Here is a 22,424-nt window from a genome sequence, read left to right as displayed (position 1 = left end):
TCAATTTTTATTAAAATAACTCTCAATTGTAGTTTGTTTAATATTTTCCGATATGTTGTTAAGCAGTTGCTGTTCCTGATTAGTCTTGTTAGCTGATTACTCTTGTTGTTCTATTCATCTATTGTGATGTAACGATCCGTAACAATCCTTAAATGAAACGTAGTTTTGTGGTTCATAATCATTGTAGAGAAGGCCTTTTTTCGTGAAGTTTTACTTTATTGTTCAAATCATTTACGTGCTACTGTCTCTATAGCCTTCAGCCTTGCGGTGAATTTAATCACAGCTGTCTTTAATTCATAACTGCTGTCTTCAGTGTCTTGTCGTGTATTTAATCGCTGCGGGTTATGGGAGATCTTGCGATGATTTTTGTTTATTGGTGAGGATAATCTTCAGCAACTTAACACTTCATCAAAGGAAATATGCGGTTAAGTGATACAAGTCTACAAATCAATCAAGAATTCCTATTCGATTAACCGATTTATACGATTAACCCTTATGCGATTAACCGTTAAATTTTCTTCACAAGTGAATAGGAATGGTTTGGGATTATGCAATGCTATGCTATAAAGCGATTTATGCCTTTAACCGATATGCTATTAACCGATTTCGACTGTACTTTTTTTAGGTGTTTTACGTTGTTTTAGAAATTGTGGTAAAATATATGTTTTGTATATACTTACATGTGTTTTATACGTAAAAAGTTTTACAAAGTGAAAAAACAACATTGCCCCAAACTGTTTCTACTCCAGTCAATACATGACTACGTGTTTGTTCAATTAATCACATTGACCGGTTAAATGCACATAAAACTTCTTCGCAAATTTATTATGTGCCTTTTACATGTTGTGTATTTCACCTTATTTTAAGTTTTGTGTTGCACCCCAAGTTTACTAAGACAACTTGCTCAAGTAACTTAATGATTTTTGTATATAATTGGCAACCTTTCAATAGCCCAACCACAGCAACCAGTATTGTACCGGTTGGACGAGTAGGCTATGCAGTCCAAAATATATCGTAGGCTTCCGGATTTTTATGTTTTAAACAATCATAGTTTATTCAATGACAATGCTTCAGGTTGCTAATTTCTTCATATACCTATTTGGAGTAGCACAGGGTTCAAAATTCTGGATTTGAAATGAATTTTTCTACAATAGTCAAGTATTCTCTATTGTACATCCCTACCAACCACCTACACCTTATAGGTATTCATTATACTGTTCACCCTATTTCTCTAGTATTTCACTTTCATTTCAGAAGATATTTATAAATTTATTTTCTTTACAGATTGAGATTTACTACTTTCCTGTCCTAATTTATGATAAATTTTTAGTCAGGATATTGTAATTTTTTAGTTGTATTTAAAGTAACAAAAAGAAACGAAAATGGTTGGAATATGTAGATCCACACTCAGTTTGATTGTTTTTTTGTTGTTTATTTGCATAACCACAGGTGAGGCAGTTCCTAGATGTTGTTAGGTAATTGTTAGTGTAGAATCACCTAGGCTCATTTATGTTGCAAAAGAAATATGCTATGTTGTGTCTGTATGTATACAATACATTTCTGTTGTCTATAGAAAGTAGGGAAATTTCCAATCAAGACAAAGATGATAATGACAGGAACAGCAAAGCTGAACAAGATACGTTCAAAGCTGGTCACACTTCAGAACCAATTACTCTGGAAAAACTTGACGAAAATTACATAAAGGGTGACCAATCAGAAAAAACAGAAAAGCAAGAAACTGAAAGTAATAAAACAAATTAATTTTCCTGCCATATTTTTGAAAATTTATCAACGTGGTTCATGCTTTTTATTTCAATGTTTATGTAAACAATACAATTTGAATAGGCTTTTGTAATGACTTAACAGCATAAATTTGACATATGATTTCGTTCTCTACGTTTTAAAGCAATACCTCAGTTTCTGTAAAATGCATGTGACACATGTGTTACGTAATGCTTGTTTATCACACAATACTTTAAAACTGTTGCCCATATGCTACCATGGAAATGGGGTCCGTACTAAAAATTTTTAACTCCTCAAGCTCTCGTAGGGCAATCATTGATTCTTACCAGTATTTAGACTGGATGGCTATGTTTTATGTTGCTTCAGCAATGTTTCAGAAAAATACGATTTTTAATAATTTTCATTGAAAATAAAAAGCTCTCGGCAGTACATCAGAAAAGTATAAAAAGGGTTTTATCAGAGTGATACCCAAAATTTTTAAGGTAATGTGTTAGTGCGTGTAAGTTGGAAAAAATCTTTTTTTAACTTTGGCAAATTAAGATGGATAAGCTCCCAATTCTGAAATTCTGTCAGGGAGGGCTATTTGGTTACATAGGTTAAGGACATGCTTGTAGTTAAGCCTGCCTAATTATGTTTCAAATGTTTAGTTTTTACATCATAATTTGCCTTGTTCCTTTTCATCTGTGTTCCACATTGCTTTGATGTTGTTTACTACATTAAAACTTTTTGCAGTTATCTGGAGGTGGGCCCGAGCATTGCACTCCTACTTTTTAGGAGCGATCTCTCTACTGTGATATTCTTGTTGTTTATTAGCAACTTTTGCTTACTATTGAGTTTCAGTTTTGCAAAATTTGCGTTTCTTTCCGATGCCAGTCACTAGAAATTTTCAAGAACATATTGTCTTTTTGTTTTGTTTTATGTTAAAGGCAAGTTGAAATATAATTTAAGGTTGTTCATTATAGCCGTTATTAATCAGACTTATTTTCTGACAAATCTTTCCCTGATTATAACTTTATGTCGTGTGTGATTTACTTTTGCATGAGATGCGAAAGCTATATTTCTCGTGTGGTTCGTGCAGTGTAATATCAGTTTAGCAGTGTCACTACCAAATTTTCCATACTCGATTTATGTTCGTAGCAATAACTATCAAACCACGGTTATTACGTCACATTGTTTTTTGCAGTTGCCTGGTTTTGGAAAATGGCAATGTGGGCCAATAGCCGGGTGCAGATATCGCAGACGTTTCAATTGCGTTTACACAGTGAATGCATACAGATAAAAAGCTAGTCATCAATTTTTTTCGTGCATAAAATATTGAATTGTTAAACATTGGCGTCTACAATTGTAGAAGGTTCTTAATGCTCTACTTTTCTATTAGTGATATGTGTCAGCTGTAATCAAAGCAAAACTTTTCAGCATGTCAAGAAAGTCCTTATAAGGTTTACAACAATTAATGAATGAATTCTTTAAATAAAAGAACAGAAGAACAAAAGCATGAGCGACGCACTTTTTATTGATGAGCTACAATGTGAGCGACACTCTTTTTCAAAGAATGGTTGGCCAGCTCTGCAGATACTAGTTAATATCATCCAATAAAGTGCTGGTATCTCATTTATCTCTAGGAATTAACCTCAAGTATTTATTTGCAAAGGTATTGATATATATTCACTAATGTTGATCTGATATTAACAAACAACAGAACTTGAAAGGCGTGTCACTATCAGAATGCCACTCTGTATATTTTTGAAAATTTTTGGTATTACATGAGGTGAATTACCTTCCTGTGCTAGACTTCTGACATTCTATTCAGAATCGGCATCGTTTTCAACTTAAAATCATAAAATATTTTTTATTGATTGAAAGTTTTTTAACCACAGAAGAAGACAAAGTTAAAAACCCCTTGATCACCAATTAATACCAGGTTTGCATCTGATACATATCGGGGTTAATTATATCAAAGCCGTTTAGCGATGTTTTATTTGACCATAAAACACAGTCAATTTATTCTTTTGCTAAATAAGACACAAAAAAAGATTGATTTGGACCATGGTTTGTACAATCGTGTTTAGCTTTAACCAATTTCATTTACCCAATAAATTAATAGGTTCTATTAACTATCGCATAAACTATTGTAATTTGCCTCACAGACTGACCACTCATAAGTGCATGACAGTTTTCATGTAGGACATGGGCTGGACATGTCTAAGTCCATATTTATCACTTTTATTCTGTTTCTACATTTTAGGAGTATTTTAGAGTTTTAACTCAGGATTAACTTGTTATATGTAGGTTTGTTGTGGCAGACTTTAATTCGTTATTAATATAATTATTGCATTTCTTATTTTATTTAGAGTCATCTTGGCAGGATGCAACAGGAAGTAATGCGGAAGCTGATGTTGGTAGGCCATTATGCTTTTTGGTGTTGCTAGTTGCTACATCAATACATGTATTCGGTCATAGTCACTTTACTGATAAAAATTGTGTTATAAAAATGTTCAATATATCTTACTTAATTTTTTGTATTCATTCATGATTAAAGAAATAATATAGCTTTTATACGGTAGATCTAATTTTAAGAATAAAAAGATGGTTGAGATATATTTAAACTTACTTGGTGAGGAATGGGTCCTTAGTAAAAATTCGTAAAATTAAATGTTGAAATAATTTCTAATAAGTTGTAACCTTGACATATAGCAATATATATAATGGCAAAGTAGCATCTGTGAAACAGGCTTAATCGGCTTTACGGCACTTTAGGAACAAAAAGGTTGCGTTTCTAAGAGCTCATGTATACATTTTATGAATTGAATGTTTGTGTTCTCTGTCTAGTATAGATATTTTCAAAGTCTTCTTGTTAATCGTTCATTAGCTTATCTTTTTAGTTGTTTCCTTGCTGGCATTTCATACGCGTAGGAATTTAACACTTTTTGATTTTGGATATCTAACGCAATTATAGATGCTTACTTATGCAGGTATCACTTTAACGTTAAAAGACACCATGGCACATCTAATTAAACAATCTAACTAGATATTTCCTTTTTGGACACACCCTATTTGAGTAGATGTTTGCCACATGTATAACTTGAATCTGTTGCTAATCTAGCTTCAAATGTCTTTTTAGCGTTGTTTGTTTAATTTTGAAAATGTAATGTATTTATTTTTGTGTTCGCCACTTGTGTTTACATTGAAAGTTAGCAGTGTGCAGCTTACTTATCAGCTGCTCATTTTATTCCCATTGGCTGCTTTTTGCAACACTTTTTAGATAAAAATTTTAGTCTCCACTCAAGCACTAACTGTCATTTGTAGGTTTTCTTGCTAAAAATTATTCCCACTGCTAAAGATTAAGTTATAACACCAACATTCCTGCTCTTTGTCCCAACAGATTGCATGGCTTAATTCGATGATTTATATAGGTTGTGGATGACTGCACTCCATTGTAAAATACATAAAAACAAGTTTTTTATCTATAATATGCAATTTTTGTACAACTTGTATTCATTTTTTATTATATTTGTTGTTGTTGTGCAGCTTGTTATCAAGGGCTGTTTATCATCAAGTGTGGCTTATTATATTGGAGGGAATATGGTAGATATTTTGTGAAAAGAATTTATTTTTTGGCAGTTCGCCTTTTTTCAAAATTTGATTTATACTGCAGTGTGACAGTCCAGCTGGTATGTGCCAGCTATCTAATGCTGTATAAATACATTACTTCTTAAAGTTATATATAAAGTATAAATTTGCTCTCATTGGAGTTATTTTCTCCTCTTTAATACTGTGTTGCTAACTCACTAACAATTCCAATAAAGAGTATGGTTGTGGCTTACATGAAACTTGCAGATAACTTAGTTTTCTGAGTATGAAATATTTTTGTATCGTTTCATGGTTTCTTCATTTGATATTTTCTTGTTTATTTTAGATGTAAAACAAGAACCTTTTAAGGTAAGAGAACACTCCCCACTACGAAATAATGTAAGTTATATTAAGCATAGCATTGTAGACTATGACTGTTATTCAGTTTTTAATACATATATATGTAGGCTAATGTTTTCTATTTTGAGCGTAAATGTGTTTTTAGTACCATGAGCAGGACCCTCCATTGATTGAGCCTTCACCCGTTGAGACACCTCCTGCTGCAATCAATGAGATGAAAAAGGATGATGAATACAAAAAAATTAATGATGTCTACGAAGAGGGAATGAGCATAATAAACAATTCCCATGTTTGGTCCACAGTAATCAGGTCTGTATTTTGCTGTGCTTTGTGTGTAAAGTAACCCCGTTTGGGGTCGCGAAACAAATTTAATTTTTATAAATTTAATTGTTTTCTGATTATTTTTTATTCGCTTTCCATTAGAAATCAAAAAAACCACTTGAGATTTATAATTGGACGTTTATTGTTTTAACATCATTAACGTGTAGGCTACCTCTAAAGAGGTCGCATAGAAATTTCTTTTCTAAAATAGGGTCGCAGACCCAAAAAGTTTGAGAACCCTGGCCTAGATGCAGTTTTTCATGTACAAGTTAAGCAACGTTTTTCTCTTATTTCTTTAGATTGGACAATAAACAGTCTTGGTAATTTTCATATTTTAGGGGTTACCAGCTTCTTCGTGATGCATCCAAAATGGGCCATGTTGAAGCAGAGATTGAAATAGGGTTTGCATACTTGTTTGGCATTTATCTAAAGCAACAGATTGAAGCAGCCAAGGAAATTTTTTTAAAACATGCTAAAGATGGAAATACTCGGGCTCAGGCGGTAAAAGATGTAGCTTAAATGTTTTTGTATCCAACATTGAGGCAATACATACTCAACGTAGTACAATAGTTTGACAATTATAAACATGTTGGTTTTCTTTTTTGACGTTTTACTCTAAATATTAATATATTAGGGACTTGGCTTTATGTATGCAACTGGTCTTGGAACCAACTCTAGTCAGGCAAAAGCTCTGGTGTACTTGACTTTTTCTGCTCTTGGTGATGACGCCATGGGAAGAATGATGCTTGGATATCGTTACTGGGCTGGGATTGGCGTACCCCAAAGTTGTGAAACCTCGTTGAATCATTATAGAAAAGTAGCTGAGCAAGGTTTGTCTTTTTTGGTGCCGTGCTTCTTTGTTTGGTGATTGTACAACCTACTTTTAAACAGTTATTCTTCGTAGTTGCCTCAACAATAAAACTGACTGGTGGACCCTTAAGACTAAGGAGTCGCCTGCTTGATGAAGAGGAAAATCGAGGAAACAGTTATGGAAGAGTAGATGAAGATTTGATTCAATATTATCAATTTCTGGCTGATAAAGGTGAAACTTCAGCTCAGGTACTGTATTGGCAACTTTGACTTTTACACAGTATTAGCTGGGAATGGTCAACATTTGCTACTTACAGTTCTGCATTATATGTAAGGTTGCAAGATGGTCGGTGACAGATTCTGCCGCTGTGATGGTAGCAACTATAAATTAGGCATATATGGAACTGCTTTGTGCAGCAAGTTCCTTTTTGAAAAATATTATCCTATTCTTTATCGTATTTCAGCTACAGTAGTATACATTGAAATATTGTACATTTAACAACTCATGCCAGGGTAGGTTAAATTTTGATCTGCAGTTGTTTTGTTTTATCTTGTCTGCGTCCTTTTTGTCCATTTCCAACAGCTAATGTGCAGTCTGGTATATTATGACAGCAATTTTTGTTAACATTTTTCACAAGGCATTTTTCAAAACGTAACCTCGTGTACTACTCCTTCAAGGTTACATTGGGACGACTTAACTATGAAGGAAGCCAGGGATTTGAGCAAGATCATGTAAAAGCATTTGAATATTTTACGAGAGCAGCTGATGGTGGAAATGCTGATGCTCAAGGTTACTTGGGCAAGATTTTTGCACAAGGCTCCGAAAAAATAAAGCAAAATAATGAAACGGCTTTGAAGTATTTCAAGCAGGCAACAGAGCAAGTGAGATTGCTCACTATGTTATTTTACCTAGATACCATGCATACCATGCACCTATTTGAAAAATCATAGGACCACAACGTAGGTAAAGTCTCAAACATTGCATATATGTTTTGTCACTAGGGAAGTGCTGTAGGTCAAGCTGGACTTGGATTAATGTATTTGTATGGAAAAGGAGTTAAAGTAGACTACGAAAAAGCGTTTAAATACTTTCAAGCCTCTGCTGACCAGGGATGGGCTGAGGGACAGCTGCACTTGGGGAATATGTATTTCCATGGACATGGTGTTCAAAGGTTTCCTTTCAAAGCATAGTTACACAGCTTGCGTTAACACACTTTTCATTGTAGTATGGTGATTGATCAATGTCATGTTTACTGATGTTTTTGCACAGAGATTACAAAACCGCTCATCGCTTCTTCAACTTGGCAGCACAAAATGGCCATTTGTTGGCGCTGTACTACTTAGCCAAAATGCATGCATCTGGGACTGGTGTTGTGCGAACATGTAGGACAGCTGTTGAGGTAGATAGTTTCTCGTGAACATGCTGTGTAGGTGCTCCAACTCCCTCACTCTTTGTGGGAATTAACTAACCGCTGGAAATGTATTAAAAATTCTTAGTAAATATGCCCAAAATACTTAAATGTTCTCAAATGCAAAAGTCTTATGCAAGTTGTAACAAAGGCTTAATCGAGAATTTAAGTTACAGTATCACATTGTGTCTGTGTAAATTTATGTTTTGGACACCTTGCTCAGCAGCTGGAAATTTCTACCGCTAACAAAGATACAGGGAAAATCTCGCAATCTACGTTTTTTTTATTTAGCTCTTTGAGATCTTGTAACTGAGCAATTTTTAACTTGAGGTCTTTGAATGATTAGTTATACAAGAATGTCTGTGAGAGAGGAAGATGGTCATTGATGTTCGAACAAGCTTACTCCCAATACAAGGCTGGACACGCCGATTCGGCCTTAACAGTTTATCTACTTCTGGCAGAATTAGGCTATGAGGTTGCACAGAGCAACGTTGCTTACATTCTTGATCAAGGTGAAATTTTTATGTTTGTCTGTTCGTAGCTAATCTACCAAAAGCTATTCACAATTTCTTGATGTTGCTGAGTTGTTATACAACATTGTAGTTATGAAAACGTTATACATAATTATTAGGAAACTTTTTACGATTTAGGACAATCTCTTATTTTACCTAATCAAACATATACTCGTGCATTGTTACACTGGGAGAGAGCCGCAACGCAAGGCTATCCTATTGCTAGGATAAAACTCGGAGATTATCATTATTACGGAAAGGGGACAGATGTTGACTATGAAATTGCAGCCAGTCATTACAAGTAATGTTATCTTTTAATTACTTTTTTCTTAAGATACTTTCCTGAAGGGAAGTTGGCTAGTTGTGATAATAAACGTTACTTAAGCAGTGTGAAATATGGGTAAAGTAAATAGCATTTCATTACTTTTAATCCTCAGAGTGGCTACCGAACAAGACAAAAATGCACAGGCGATGTTTAATTTGGGTTACATGCATGAGCAAGGTCTTGGAATGAAGAGAGACATTCATCTTGCAAAAAGACATTACGACATGGCTGCAGAGGCCAGTCCAGATGCGGTTGCACCTGTTAGTCTCGCACTTATGAAAATTGGCTTCTTGTTTGCGCTAGAATTCCTACAAAATCAGGTAAGTTTTATCCTTTAAACACCATCGTCTAACTTTAATGGTTTACTAAATAAATCAATATTTCCAAACCTCTTGTTCTTTACACCTACTTTTTATGTATCTCAGCGTTGGCTCCACACCTCTTCCATATCCCGCTTTTCTCTGTACTTGCCAGAAGAATGGGACCTTTATTTGATGACAGTGCTTGCCCTCATGTTAGGTTTTGTATTGGCCTACCGAAGGCAGATGAGATGACGGTGCACTTATTTTGCCAATGTATTAAAATATTTGGAAAGCGTGTCGTGTACTGCTGATACTGTGTTGCGCATCAAGAATGTTGGTGTTTTATGCAACAATTTTTAAGCTATGTGACACCAGAAAAGATTGTATGTTCGTAGTCAACCTTTGTTACAAATTTTTGTTGGTTTGTATCACCAAACTAAGTATTTTTTGATTAAATTATTGTTATTGGGTTGCAATAGCGAAACATTTTTTTTGCTTTTTGGGGTTTTTAATTACTTTCATAAATGGCAGTTTGTCACCAGACCTTTGCATCTAAGTAGAAAAACACTGCAAATGATAAACGTAAAATTTTTATTGTTGCTAATATAACTAAAAATTGTTGGTTGGTGAAAGTGTAAATTGATGAGTAAAATATGGCGCTATTTAAGCTTTCTTGTCGTGTTAATGTGGCAGTATCGCGTTATGACGTAAAAGCAACAATGTTTTTAAGTATGACACGTTCGATGAGCTGTATCAGCCTCTATGGCGAGCTTAGCACAAGCCGTTTTAGTAAATTCGAGGCAAGAAACAGTTCGGTCAGGGTAACAGTAAATATGGTATGAGCAAATAAAACAATTTCGGTGGTTAGGATTGAAAACTTAACGTAATGCTGCATTAAATTCATAACGTGACAATATTGTTAGTAAATGCTCCAATTTTTAGTAGCTAACAGCTTAAGTTGGGTTAAAGGCAAACTGAACTGTGCTACAGTAGAACTCTTGGCTTTCTTTATAATGATGCATAGTTATAAAACCCCTCAGGGTATCTTGTAAAACGAGTTAGCGCGAGTAGAGTATGCAGAAAATTTTTGAAGCGGTGGTTATTTTATCATTTACTATAATATTTGCAAACATTACAAACTAGTTGCAGTGAGAGTTAAAGCACTTATGTTTATCAGGGTAAAGTCATTCGAAGAATCAGCCGAAAGCATAGGTATGCCCGAGATTGGTATTCATCACAAAGTAGCAATTGAAGATCTTGATTATAATGAAAATATTTCGGAAACCGATGGACAATCAATCAATCACAAAGTTATAAATCAAAAGAAAATATTATGCGTCGATTTAAATAAATCCCAGAATGTAAAGATTTACCAACTTCTGCTGTATTCCACTGGTATATTTATATTCTATCTCTTTTATGGGATTCTTCAAGAAATGATTGTGTAAGTGGCAAGATAAGTTTTGTGTACAGTATATTTTTATGCTTTTGACTAACAAAACCTGGGTTGTTAGCTCTTTTGTTGACCAATTCGTTAAACTTAGGAACTACTTTGTGGGTTTGGTGGCCATGCTAACCTACCATCTGAAAGCACAATTCAAATATTGGTATCTTGTATGTTTTAAGCCCTTGGGCTTTGCCACTTTTTCCGAGTCGTTAATTGTTTGTGAGCAGGTGTTTTATTGTGCTATAAATACAACGGTTAGTATCGCAACTTCCGCAAAGCAAGTGGAAAGAAATAAACAATACAATCGACATCAACTTCCAGTGGTACAAGCATTAGTAACGCATAAAATACTGTCGTGGATCAATTTAGAGATACTGTAAACTGATTTCATTTAGCGCTTTGTGACGTTTGGAATTCGATCAGCTGTGGAAGGAATACGTGGCGACGGCGTTATGTAAGCGCATGTTTCAAACAGATCGTAGAAGTAGCTCGTGTGTGTTGTCGAAGCACCAAGTTTTGGGCTCCATAATACAATAATTGCGTGAAGTTGATATAACGGTAATCTAACATGTATTGGCTATTGACGTGTTTTTCTTAATTCTAAAATGGCAGAAATGGAATTGTTGTAATTGCAAAGGCGATGAAATAAAGTGAAAAGACATTAAAATCACTAAGATAAAACTTATCAACCTGTCAAGGGAATTAGTCTAGACCTAGATGTGCAGAAGTTTAACGGTAGCTACCAAGCACTCAATGGCAAGGCTACTGCCCGTTTAGAAACTCGCCTTTTAACTGAGGAATTTGCAACCAGTACGATAGAGTCAATGTCTGAATGTACCCGAGTTTTCTCATGGGCGTACCTGTGTAGGCTGGTTAGTGTCCTATTCCTATCTATATTAACCTAGTCAGCTAGCCTAATAAGAGCATTTCAGGACTTTTAGCTTGTAGACTCACCCACTAGGGCTGCTAGCCCATAGCTGATCCATTTAGCATTTCTAATAGTTGAACGTCTGTTTGTGGTAGGCCTTACAAGCTTTACTACAACTGAGTTGGGACACTAAAATTGACGATAATGGCAATATCGGTAATGCAAATTGATGGTAGGCTAAACAGAAAAATGGCTTGCAGTATGTTGTCTGCTGTTACATAGAGTGATAACATCCAGTTTGTATAAACCAAAAAATGCGAGCATTTATGATAAGATAGGAATATAGTGTGGACGTTATAGGGTTTTACATCTTTTTTCTTATTTGACAGCATACAAAACTAGTTTTTGGTTAGTGAAAGGCGAGCTTAAATAATGAACTCTTGTAAAACTTTATACACATAACCCATAGCGGAAAACATGGCAACTGAACCCCTGAGATTTTTGAATCCTGTACTTGCGCCCGCTCGTTTGTCTGTTTTTAACCTATTGCTGGTGGAAATAAGCGTAAGTTAATTTTTTAGAAGTCATAGGTTTGCTGGCAGAAATTGGGCCTGCAAACTGCAACGCATCCAGTACATGCGGTCACCGTGATTTTGGTCGTCCTTCACCTGCGAGATATCATCGAAAACTTTTTATCCTTTCCAGACTGGCACATAACCAAGATCGTTGCAAGGCTACATTGCACCTTAAGCAAGCCTTCGTTATTGTGCAGTTGTGCCCTGTAAGCCCCTGCCTATAGTTTGCTTAATGGACGCACCAGCTCTGTACATGATACAATTGCATCTTACACATAATGTAAAACCTACTCGTCTAAACAACAAATCGTTCAAATAGGCTGCTGTAACAAAGCTTGATGGTTTTGGTCACACACTTCAAAACCATGCCAACCTTTTCATAAAAGTTTGGTTATCTGTGATAACAAGTTTGTATCCTAAAATAAATCAATCCAAAATAAATTATGTATTTTTAATGGAAACACTGTTTGCCACCAATGTTCATTATCGTCACTGTACATTACCGTCTTTGCCCATTATCGCCAATTTCCATTACCACCATTTCCTAGCACCACTGAATTTGGTACAGAAGTGCACAACCAAATGGCGTCACAATTCAAGTCGCTGGGGTTTAGTATACAAATGCACTTCTGAACTAGACTCTGAATTTGAATGTGATGTTCACAAGCATTTGATAAACAATGTTTGATACACATATGCAGCTGGTCATTAAGGAAATACGTAAATGATACTGGTAGTATAGGCTATACCGGTATTTTTTGAAAAGGGTTCTGCATCATACAGTTATACAATGCGTCATCAGGATCAAACAAAGCAATTGATTATTTGCTTTTGTGGTGTTTTTTTGTGCTATCTGCTTTTTGGATTTGCTCAGGAAAAAATGTAAGTGTCTGACAAGTTACATGTCAACATATTCAGCATTAGTTAACATTAATGTCAGATAATGCAGCCCATGTTTGATATCTAAAAGTATGCTACAATTTTAATCTCCTTGGGTGAGGCATTGGTACATCATATCTTCGTAGTTATCTTCGGACTGGGGAAAGTCTTTGCAACCTGACTTACACCTGGCGATGATTCATCATTGCTCGAGCCCCGGTTATCGAGCTAGCCTTTGTGTAACTTCCGATAGACATACACATTTTTTATTTGTTCATAGAAGAAATACAAGACGTAATAACATATTTTAGAAACAAAGCTTCCTAGCATACATTTCATGTATAACAAACTATGTTGATAGATATTGGAAAGTTTATATGAGCCCTGAAAGTTTGTGGTACATTCAAAGTGGTGCCTAATCAAAAAAAGACTTGAAATAGGTATGACGCAAAAACGCATTGCGGGAATGATTTATTTCACCGTTACCATTCTTAAATATGTTTGGGGCAATTCATAGAATAACAAAAAATCTAACGATGTTTTGTTGTGATAGGAGTGCACGATAGCCTGTCTTGGCTCTCGGACTATAGTTAAGCTGTCACAAAAGCACTGTTTAACATCTTTTGAGCCAGAGTTTAGGTGTGCAGCGTACAATCTAATAGTTTAAAGTTATGCATAAATAATTTCCTCAATCTAAGGATAAAGATTACAGTAACATACCATTCCATTGACCAAACTTTTTAAAGGAATTGACCTGATGATTACAACTACTTTTTATATAAATATAGTCTAAATTATGTTTTATTCGAATACCAGTAGTTTCTTTTAAAATACTACTAAACATAGATATCTTTTCACGGCACATGCATTAATTTACAATATTTCTTTTTTTATAGAACTCGTGGAGATTATGGCGGTGAGAAATTTGTGTATGCCCAGTCTCTCGTTTTTATTCAGTGTGTATTCAATGCTGCCTTTGCCTATGCAAGTAAGTTACAGAATTGAAAAAATGAGAAATTCCATTTCTATCATCACTGTAATATTTTTATTTTAAAATATGATTTATTCATTTTAACATAATAATATTTAGTATATATGCATAATTATCAGAAATGGGTTGTCAGTACTAAAAGCAGCTCCACTTCCATTACACAAGAGAAAACACAATAGGGTTGTGCCAAATTGAAAAACATTCCTGTTCAGAAGAATGCAAATAAAAGCTTTTGATATTTGTGTGCGTCTGAATCTGCTAAGTTAAGTCAAAAATCCCTGTCTCAAACTTCTTGTCAAGCAATGTAATCATGAGTAAACTTATCATTTTTTTGGTGAATGAAAAAATCAATCTGTTTTTTGTTTATATAAATTACCAGTAGGAAAACTTATCACAACCATTTGGCTATCCTTATGATCGATCATACAAACAACTTTGTCATTTGATTGATTGACAGCTGTTGATTTCTTACTTTTTTCAAAATATTGGGTATGATTCGAATTTGCTTGCAAATTTCTGATTCGTTAGAATAACAAAAATTGTCCATAATATACTTTGTGTGGGTAATATTCATTTTCAGTTTGGCTCATCCATAAAAGGTAGATTTGTGGGTTTGTATTTAAACCCGTATTACGAGATATTTCCCACATTATCTCAGACAAAATGTGATAAATACAATAAAGTTTTATAATTGTAATATATATATATATACAGGTATTTGTATTCAGTGAGGTTGATTATATTTCTCCCAAGCTTGTGCAAGTATACCTATGCTGTAATTAACCTGTTGCTTTAGTGTTAGTGGTGCAACAAAAATTGAAATTTTGTGGAAGTGTGACAAAATCATGTGATCACGACTGTTATTAGTTTCCCCTAGATCAGTGATTCCCAAACTGTGTGCCGCCACAGATTCTCAGGTGTGCCGCGAATCTTTTTGGAACTTTGGAAAAGAATTGTATAAATATTTAAATTAAGGCATGCAGACAAGCATATGCGACCTAAAAGCTTTCTAACTGCTTCAATAGCTGATAAATAAGCACATGTGACGATGAAACCAATTATGGCATTGCCAATAGAGTAGGGTAATTTTTTTAAAGCAACTTTTCTGCTCTTGTAAGTGTGCCGCGAGCGTTTTATAATTTTTCTAGTGTGCCACAAGCTGAAAAAGTTTGGGAACCACTGCCCTAGATGATTGAAACTATTATTGTGCTTGGTTTAAAATATCTATAACTGCAATGAAAAAATTTTAATTGCTTGGTTTAAGTGTTTTTGTAATAACAGTGAAAATTTTAATCTTTTTAAAATCTGTTATAATACTGTAATAAGAACAGAAATAAATACTGGCAACCTAGTAATCCCAATTATATAGAGATATTCTATTGAAAACCCTATTTTGTAAGTGTAAGTTGTTAAAGACTACGGTATGGTCGGTGATGTATTGTTATTTGTCAAATGATTGTGATAGTGATGGCTTTGGTAATAAGTAAGAAATTATGCACTTTTGGACATATAGGTGTTTGAAACAATTCAAAATTTTTTGCTTCAAGTGTTGCATATCATGCAGATAACTAATTACTGTGATGCCTACCAGGTCGATTTAACTAATTACAGTAACCATGCCATGTTTTTTTATTTGCAGTTCTCGTGTTTGTGACAAAACCAGAACAGGACAAAACACCAAAACCATTGTATGCCGCTTGCGCTTTTTGTTACATGGGAGCAATGGTCGCTAGCAACCAAGCTCTGATGTACATTAGTTATCCTACTCAGGTATACTAGTGATAGTTTTACGTATGCCTAATGATAGTTCGTTGTAATTGAACCCAAAAACTACCAGTACTGTGTGCTTAAGCTTCTTTGTTTTTATTAAGTTGAACACATTTCTGTGTCTTTGTCACCATCAATAACTAGTCCATTTTCTAGGTCCTTGGGAAAGCATGCAAACCTATTCCTGTTATGATTCTTGGTGTGTTGCTCGCAAACAAAAAATATCCCATTGCAAAATACTTTTGCATATTGATGATTGTTGGTGGTGTGGCTGGTTTTATGTATAAGGATGGAAAAGCCAGTGAATCAACAAGTGCATTTACGTTTGGATTAGGCGAAATACTATTGGTGAAGACAGTTGGCATTTTTTGTAAAGTACATTTTATAATATTTAAAATATTATGTTTATAGAAAAGTTATTATTTGTAGTTAAAGCTGTAAAGGTAACTAGGTGACTCCAAGCCTTGAGAGATGAGAACTTAAAGTTTCTTATTGTCCTGGACCACAGCACTATTAAGAATAGGGTAGCCAGTTCTTTTCTCTTAACGGCCTCTAGCCTTTGGCAGTTATGCCTACCCATACAATTTTGCCTTGGTTGGTGGCGAGAGAAAATTTTTCCAAAGTCTCAAAAACAAAAATACATGAGATTTGGCCCGGGTTTAACAATTGCCAGACTAGCGCCTTAATCATTTGGCCATGGGTTCATTATGGTTAAATGAGTTATATACTCAATTTTCATACAGTACTATTCAAAAGTTATAAAAATGTCGGTTCAGTGAAAAGGAGGGTATGGACCATTTTTAAAGTTACCATGATTTTCCCTTTTTTCAGCTTGTTTCTTTGAGTCTGGATGGTCTAACTGGGGTTACTCAAGAGCGAATGAGAACTCACCATTTCACAAACGAGCATTATATGATGTGCAATGTCAACTTGTGGTCTTGTTTACTTCTCTCTGTTGGTGAGGGAACTTAACTTACTATTTTATGTCTTTTTGCAGTAGCATCTCACCACTTGAAATGTTTTAGTAAATAACTGAACCACATGCTATAATGATAAAGAAACATTTTCTTTCAATCTTGTATGTCGAGAATTACAAACCTATGAAAGTTGTCATAGTCTGAATAATTTATCCATGCTTATGCTTGGCTTCCTACTGACTCCATAGCAACTTTTTTGTTATAGTTTAGTTGAAGCAATAGTTATTGCTGTAAATAAACTTTTTATGTATTTACTGCTTATTAGTTATTACTGTAATGTTGTTCATTTTATACAGTGTATATTATTAAATACTTTATACGTTTTTACTTACTTTTTTGTGTTTCAGCCTTAATACTCACCGGACAGGGAGTCAGTTTTGTGCAGTTTGTTTTCAGGCATCCTCATGTACTTCCCTATTTATTAATGTTTAGTCTCACATCTGCAGTTGGTCAACATTTTATATTTTTAACGGTGAGTGTTTCTGCATTTGTTTACTTTGTTTGGTCATGCATTTTATAAACCTTGACTAATTTTTCTGAAATATGTTTTAATTATTACGCATAACTTGCTAAGGCACTATCTTTCAAGACTTCCCAGTACATTACACTGGTCAACAAAAATTTTGTTGCATTTCTACCAACACTTGTTCTTACTTAATTTGGGGGCGCTGAATCCGAATCTGACCTTAGTTTTTTTCTGCAAGGTGTAGATTTTTTGCAAAATGAGATTTTTTATTTTTTCTTTACTAAATTCAAATTTTCTGAAAATTACATGATTTGGCAGATGACGTTCTTGCTTATAGTCGAATAACCAACCTCAAAACAAAAATAGGTTCCCAGAAATTATTGTGTTACCACTAGCATTTGTATTTACGGACAATTAGGCACCAAATGTTTGAAAAAATGTAACAAAGATCATTTTTGCTGGTAAAATACATATCATAAGCAACTTTTTTGCAAAATGACATTGAAAAGAACGATGGAAATCCAATAACTGAATAACTTCTTCGTTTGTACGCTTTTTGAGTTTGCTGCTTTAATTTTATCATATGACAAAGCAGGGAAAGTGTAAAGAAGATGATGAAAGGATTCATTGTCAGGATTTAGAGCTTTAACAAACGGTGTTATGAGACCGTTTGATGTGCAGGGGCGGAAAAACAAATTTGTCTCTGCTTACGATTGGATTAAGTGTTACATTAGGCATGCCAACTTGAAATGTTTCACGTAAGGGCCGCTCCTTCTGTGTCCAATGTTTTTCACGTGCTCTGCTATCCCACATGCATAGATAACATAGAAATTTAGTGTATCCTTTTTGCTGACCTAGCAGACAACTAACCATTTTGAGGTTAACACAAATGATCCAGTTGTGCTCATGTTATCTGAGCAAATCCATAACAATTCTGATGTCATCATGCCATTCCTTTAAGACAGTGGAGTGACCAACTGGAACAGCTTCATAAACATTTCCATTGTGTAAAAAGACACACTTGAGGCTGCGCTTGGAACTGTCCAAAAACAATCGCCATCGTTCTGGATCATACGAGGAGATACCCAGTTGTTCGAGAAGACCAGGTATATCGTTGCAATATACCAGCATATTTTCCTCTGAAAAATAGGGAAGAAAGAGTTCTTCTCTTTTTCGAAAAAGGAAACCTTTACAGATTGATCTGGAACCTGTTTTTTCTTGAGTCTGGAGGCTAAGAGCTGAGCTTCTTGCTTGGACAAATCTAAATCACGTAATAAGTCATTCAGTTCTGATTGATTAAACTGCTGAATAGTTACTCTGGTTTCACCAGAAGAGTGTTCAGATTCTGTATCTGTTCTTTTATACTCCATTTCCATAACCTCTTCCCTTTCCGATTCAGTTTCCTCATCTTCAGAAAATGTAAAACCACTAAAGACTGGAGGACGGAATCTATCAGAGTGCGGAACAGGTCGTATAGCTGATGGTATACTTGGATAAGAAAGCATTAGTCGGCTCTTCCTGCCAACACCTTTCATATTTACCATGCAAAAGTAGCAGTCAGTCGTGTGATCTTGGGGTTCACGCCACACCATTGGAATGCAAAAAGGCAGACTCTTCCGCTTTCCTTTTGTTCAGTCTCTGAGTATTTCTTCGCAGTTATGGCACACAATATGTGGAGACCATTTCTTATCTTGATCGCCAAGATGGATGCCAAAGTAAGCTCTGTAGGCAGGCTTCACGAACGATGTTATATTTCATCTTTGACGAAAAAAGCGTGTACACCCCACTCATATAACAAAATGAATCAGGTTTATTTTTGCATTTACGAGTGTAAAATAGAGCTTATAACCTATCCTACAGCATCTATCCGCAATACCTCACTATAATCAAACTGCTTAGCTTCTTCAAACGCCCTTAAACAGCAGTAGGCTACAACTTAAAAGAGCTGAAAGCTTCTATCTGAAACACTGGTACTGTACCATACAGACTGCGCACACTAAAGGTGAGCCAGAAACGAAAAAATTTAAATTTTCGATTGCATAAAAACTAGAGCATTCATAAAAAAACTGATTGCAGATTTGAAATCAGCATCCCAAGATTGTGTAGAATCAGTTAAAAAATCTCATGCAACAAAAAATAAAAAAAAATTTGTTGACCAGTGTTATTTAACATTTATTATTACATATATCTTCAAATGAGGCTATTACAACAACTAATTTGAGATAGTAAAAGAGCGCAATTATGTAACTCAAAAAAGTTAAAAAAATTTGCGGCACCCTAATTTGTTTATGAATTTTTTTTGGCATTGTTTATGATCAGGTTGGTAAAAAAGGTAAAGGTAAAAAAGGTTTACTTTGAGGCTTTATAAGGAAACAAAAATTGTTAGTGATTAAAAGATAACGTTGCAAATTTTTTGTTTTCTCTGAAATTTCACGGAACCCCATTCAGAAAACACTTGATTAGATTAATTATCACCAAAGATATGTCACAAATTTGACGATCATTATGACTTGTTCACTTGATATTGTGTCATCATTCAGTAAGACCCTGATGTATGACAAGACGCTTTTGCTTCCAGTAAGGGTGCTGGCGTAATTTCGTATGGAGTGGTAAATTATGTGTACATAATCTAATCTCAAGCAAGCATCATTGTTCCTTCTTCTGAATTTTCTCTATGGCGTCACTATCCCCCCCCCATTTTATATTGACCATCAGCTTTTTCAAATTCTTCAACACTTTCTTTCTGAATAGTTCTCTTTTGTATAAGGTAAACTTGTTTTTTGCGGTTGTAAGTTGAAAGACTAAGGTCAAGTTTTGCCGACATTCTTTGCAGGTTGTGGCGTTTGGTCCATTAACATGCTCTGTTATCACAACTACACGGAAATTTTTTACAATATTGTTTTCTGTTTTGCTGTTTCGAAATCCTATGAATTCAAGGCAGTGGATATCAACGTTTTTCGTTTTTGCAGGTATTACTTAAACCCATAGTGGATTATCGAGTAATAGTTGACTACAGTATTTTAGATTTAGTTTCTTAAGCCAAACAATCAGTTGGTCGCTATGTGGATAAGACTATTGAGACTAGTACAATTTTTTTAGGGTTAGGTTTGGATTCGGTTTTTGGGCGAGCTATCAAACAACCAAAAAAGCAAGAGAAATAATCTGAAACTACAATTTGACCTTGACTCTTTACCACTTGTGGACTAGGAATGTGTTTCCATCAATCAACGTCTGTGGTGTATTTTTTGATTATACAATGTACATGTTAGTTTACCGTTGAAATTGTCAATTTTTTGTGCTGTACTATATTAACTCGTTTTTTTCTGCTTGTTCTGTCATCACATAGCAGTGTATTGTTTTTAATAGGAAAATTTTCTTTATTTTAAATGTTTTGTTAGTAGAATTAATTTGTGGTGACTTTTGTTTGCACATACTGCATTCATATAGTAAGGGTGCATCTTGATCGGACAAATAGCTTTTCAAATACCACGAGGTTGCTAAAAGCAAACAAATTGCAGGCAAATACATAATTTTATTAAAGCTTACTAGTTTCGGAATCTCGTGGTATTTCAGAAGTATTTTAACACTACATACTCCATACAAATAGCTTTCTATATAAAGTAATGCTAGCGTTAATCACTTGAATTACGTTTAACCTGTCGTCTATGGATATTTTCTTGAATATCTTTGTGTCTTCGTTTTTAAATTGAAGGGCAAGTGCAAAAACATGTTCATCTTAACGAGAGTGATAAATACACTGGAGAAAGTGTTCGGTGGTTAAGCAGATTTAGCACTAATTTTGATGTACGTGTGGTAACTACATAATATGATGTCAAAATGTGGATGACGTTGATGTGTAGATAAAGTATGAGTATTAAGTAGAATCTATCGTGTAGTTGACATGAAATAGGTACGGGTGTCATGCCAGATAGTGACAGCCTGCCAAACATTCAACCCCTTTCTTGACGTAATAGCCTGATAAAGGATTTGACTCAGTAGAAACCGTGCGCCTGTGCACTTCGTTAAGTTCGGTTATCTTAGCATATTACTGCATTATTACTTGGCACGACACAGGACGTAATGCGTGCTTCATGACATGAAGATTCTGCCAATATGCATGATAATGTAACAAAACTGGAGAGTGTACCACTGCATTTATTCCTAAAAGCCGTTATTTTGTCATAGTTCAATGGATGGTTGACATACGTTGGGTTCAACAATACACTCTCCATGGTGCATGGATATCTGCACTCATGTAAATCATAATCTTTAGTTTAATTGTGTGATGGCGAAAAATAAGCAATACTATACAATAAAAGATATGCTTTTCGTATTGTTTAATGCAGTGGTTCCCGATCTTTCTAAACCGGGGGACCGGTAAAATTTAAAAAAATGTTCACGGACCAGCAACAACAGATCGTAGTGAATAGAACAGATATTTCTAATATTTATGTTAACCAAAGTTTTCTCTGCTTAACATAATACAAGATTTTGGCATAAACTATGTATTTAAGACAAAAAATTAGAACAAAACGGCATTCAACTCAAACAGCAAAATGTCAATCCATTTACATGCAAAATCGATGTTAGTGGGAAATTTGAATTACAAAACTTTTTGAAAGTAAGACGTAGTTTATGACGAAACAATCATAAACGGTACAAAATCTAAGACATTCTAGGTCATACGTGTCAAACTCCCGGCCCGCTTTACAATAAAACTTGGCCCGCAATGCTGTTTTATACATTGAACTATTTCCGGCCCGCGAGATCATTGTACAGTGTAACTTACTTTTTCCAAGCAAGAAACAAGATTATTACAAATCGCACAATACAGCAGCACAACAGTTGCCCCATCATACGATAGAACAAATCGATTTATTCTATCGCTTGTAATCTGGGCTGCTTTTTTCTTTATTGTTTGTTAATTCTTTAATGCTTTTGCAAGGAGATGAATGAAACACAATGATGTAAGAGAAGAATAATCAAAAATAGCCCAGTCAAAAATCGTCAAAAACATCAAAAATTTGTTGTTGTTTCGCTGTCTGTTCCAATTCATGTACTCCTGTCACGAAACGTTCAATCAAGTTTTATCCTTACGGCCC

General features: G+C 34.8%; 2 protein-coding genes across 4 annotated transcripts; both read left to right on the top strand.

Moving 5' to 3' along the window:
• The first annotated feature begins 1,183 nt into the window (after window positions 1-1,183).
• Window positions 1,184-10,020, top strand: LOC143470133 (protein sel-1 homolog 1-like). 2 transcript variants are annotated; one of them, XM_076968045.1, is made up of 16 exons: window positions 1,184-1,202; window positions 1,285-1,449; window positions 1,574-1,744; window positions 4,095-4,142; window positions 5,660-5,682; window positions 5,819-5,982; window positions 6,333-6,495; window positions 6,629-6,824; window positions 6,899-7,053; window positions 7,483-7,686; window positions 7,807-7,976; window positions 8,075-8,204; window positions 8,560-8,725; window positions 8,864-9,026; window positions 9,163-9,370; window positions 9,476-10,020. In XM_076968045.1, exons 2-16 carry the CDS (start codon window positions 1,383-1,385, stop codon window positions 9,602-9,604), a joined length of 2,157 nt encoding a protein of 718 aa, XP_076824160.1. In that variant the 5' UTR covers window positions 1,184-1,202; window positions 1,285-1,382; the 3' UTR covers window positions 9,605-10,020. The 2 variants fall into 2 exon arrangements, with proteins under 2 accessions (XP_076824160.1, XP_076824159.1); XM_076968044.1 differs by lacking the exon at window positions 1,184-1,202 and having other exon boundaries at window positions 5,660-5,712.
• A 433-nt stretch (window positions 10,021-10,453) lies between these two features.
• Window positions 10,454-21,067, top strand: LOC143470134 (solute carrier family 35 member B1-like). Of its 2 annotated transcripts, none has more exons than XM_076968046.1 (8): window positions 10,454-10,796; window positions 14,018-14,109; window positions 15,752-15,882; window positions 16,036-16,227; window positions 16,711-16,837; window positions 17,204-17,328; window positions 20,156-20,291; window positions 20,422-21,067. In XM_076968046.1, exons 1-8 carry the CDS (start codon window positions 10,519-10,521, stop codon window positions 20,481-20,483), a joined length of 1,143 nt encoding a protein of 380 aa, XP_076824161.1. In that variant the 5' UTR covers window positions 10,454-10,518; the 3' UTR covers window positions 20,484-21,067. The 2 variants fall into 2 exon arrangements, with proteins under 2 accessions (XP_076824161.1, XP_076824162.1); XM_076968047.1 differs by lacking the exon at window positions 10,454-10,796 and adding an exon at window positions 12,924-13,124.
• Window positions 21,068-22,424: the final 1,357 nt, after the last annotated feature.

This window comes from Clavelina lepadiformis, chromosome 9, assembly GCF_947623445.1.
Source record: "Clavelina lepadiformis chromosome 9, kaClaLepa1.1, whole genome shotgun sequence".
Taxonomy (NCBI): Eukaryota; Metazoa; Chordata; class Ascidiacea; order Aplousobranchia; family Clavelinidae; genus Clavelina; species Clavelina lepadiformis.
This window is presented reverse-complemented; position numbering and strand designations above follow the sequence as displayed.

Bases quoted from the DNA above. Each gene is read 5' to 3' on its own strand.
- LOC143470133 (XM_076968044.1), top strand. From the start codon at position 1,383: ATGGTTGGAATATGTAGATCCACACTCAGTTTGATTGTTTTTTTGTTG. The intron at 1,450-1,573 runs GTGAGGCAGTTC...TGTTGTCTATAG, and splicing joins GTTTATTTGCATAACCACAG to AAAGTAGGGAAATTTCCAAT. The intron at 8,205-8,559 runs GTAGATAGTTTC...TTGAATGATTAG, and splicing joins CATGTAGGACAGCTGTTGAG to TTATACAAGAATGTCTGTGA.
- LOC143470134 (XM_076968046.1), top strand. From the start codon at position 10,519: ATGTTTATCAGGGTAAAGTCATTCGAAGAATCAGCCGAAAGCATAGGT. The intron at 16,228-16,710 runs GTGAAGACAGTT...CCCTTTTTTCAG, and splicing joins GATTAGGCGAAATACTATTG to CTTGTTTCTTTGAGTCTGGA. The intron at 16,838-17,203 runs GTGAGGGAACTT...TTTGTGTTTCAG, and splicing joins TTGTTTACTTCTCTCTGTTG to CCTTAATACTCACCGGACAG.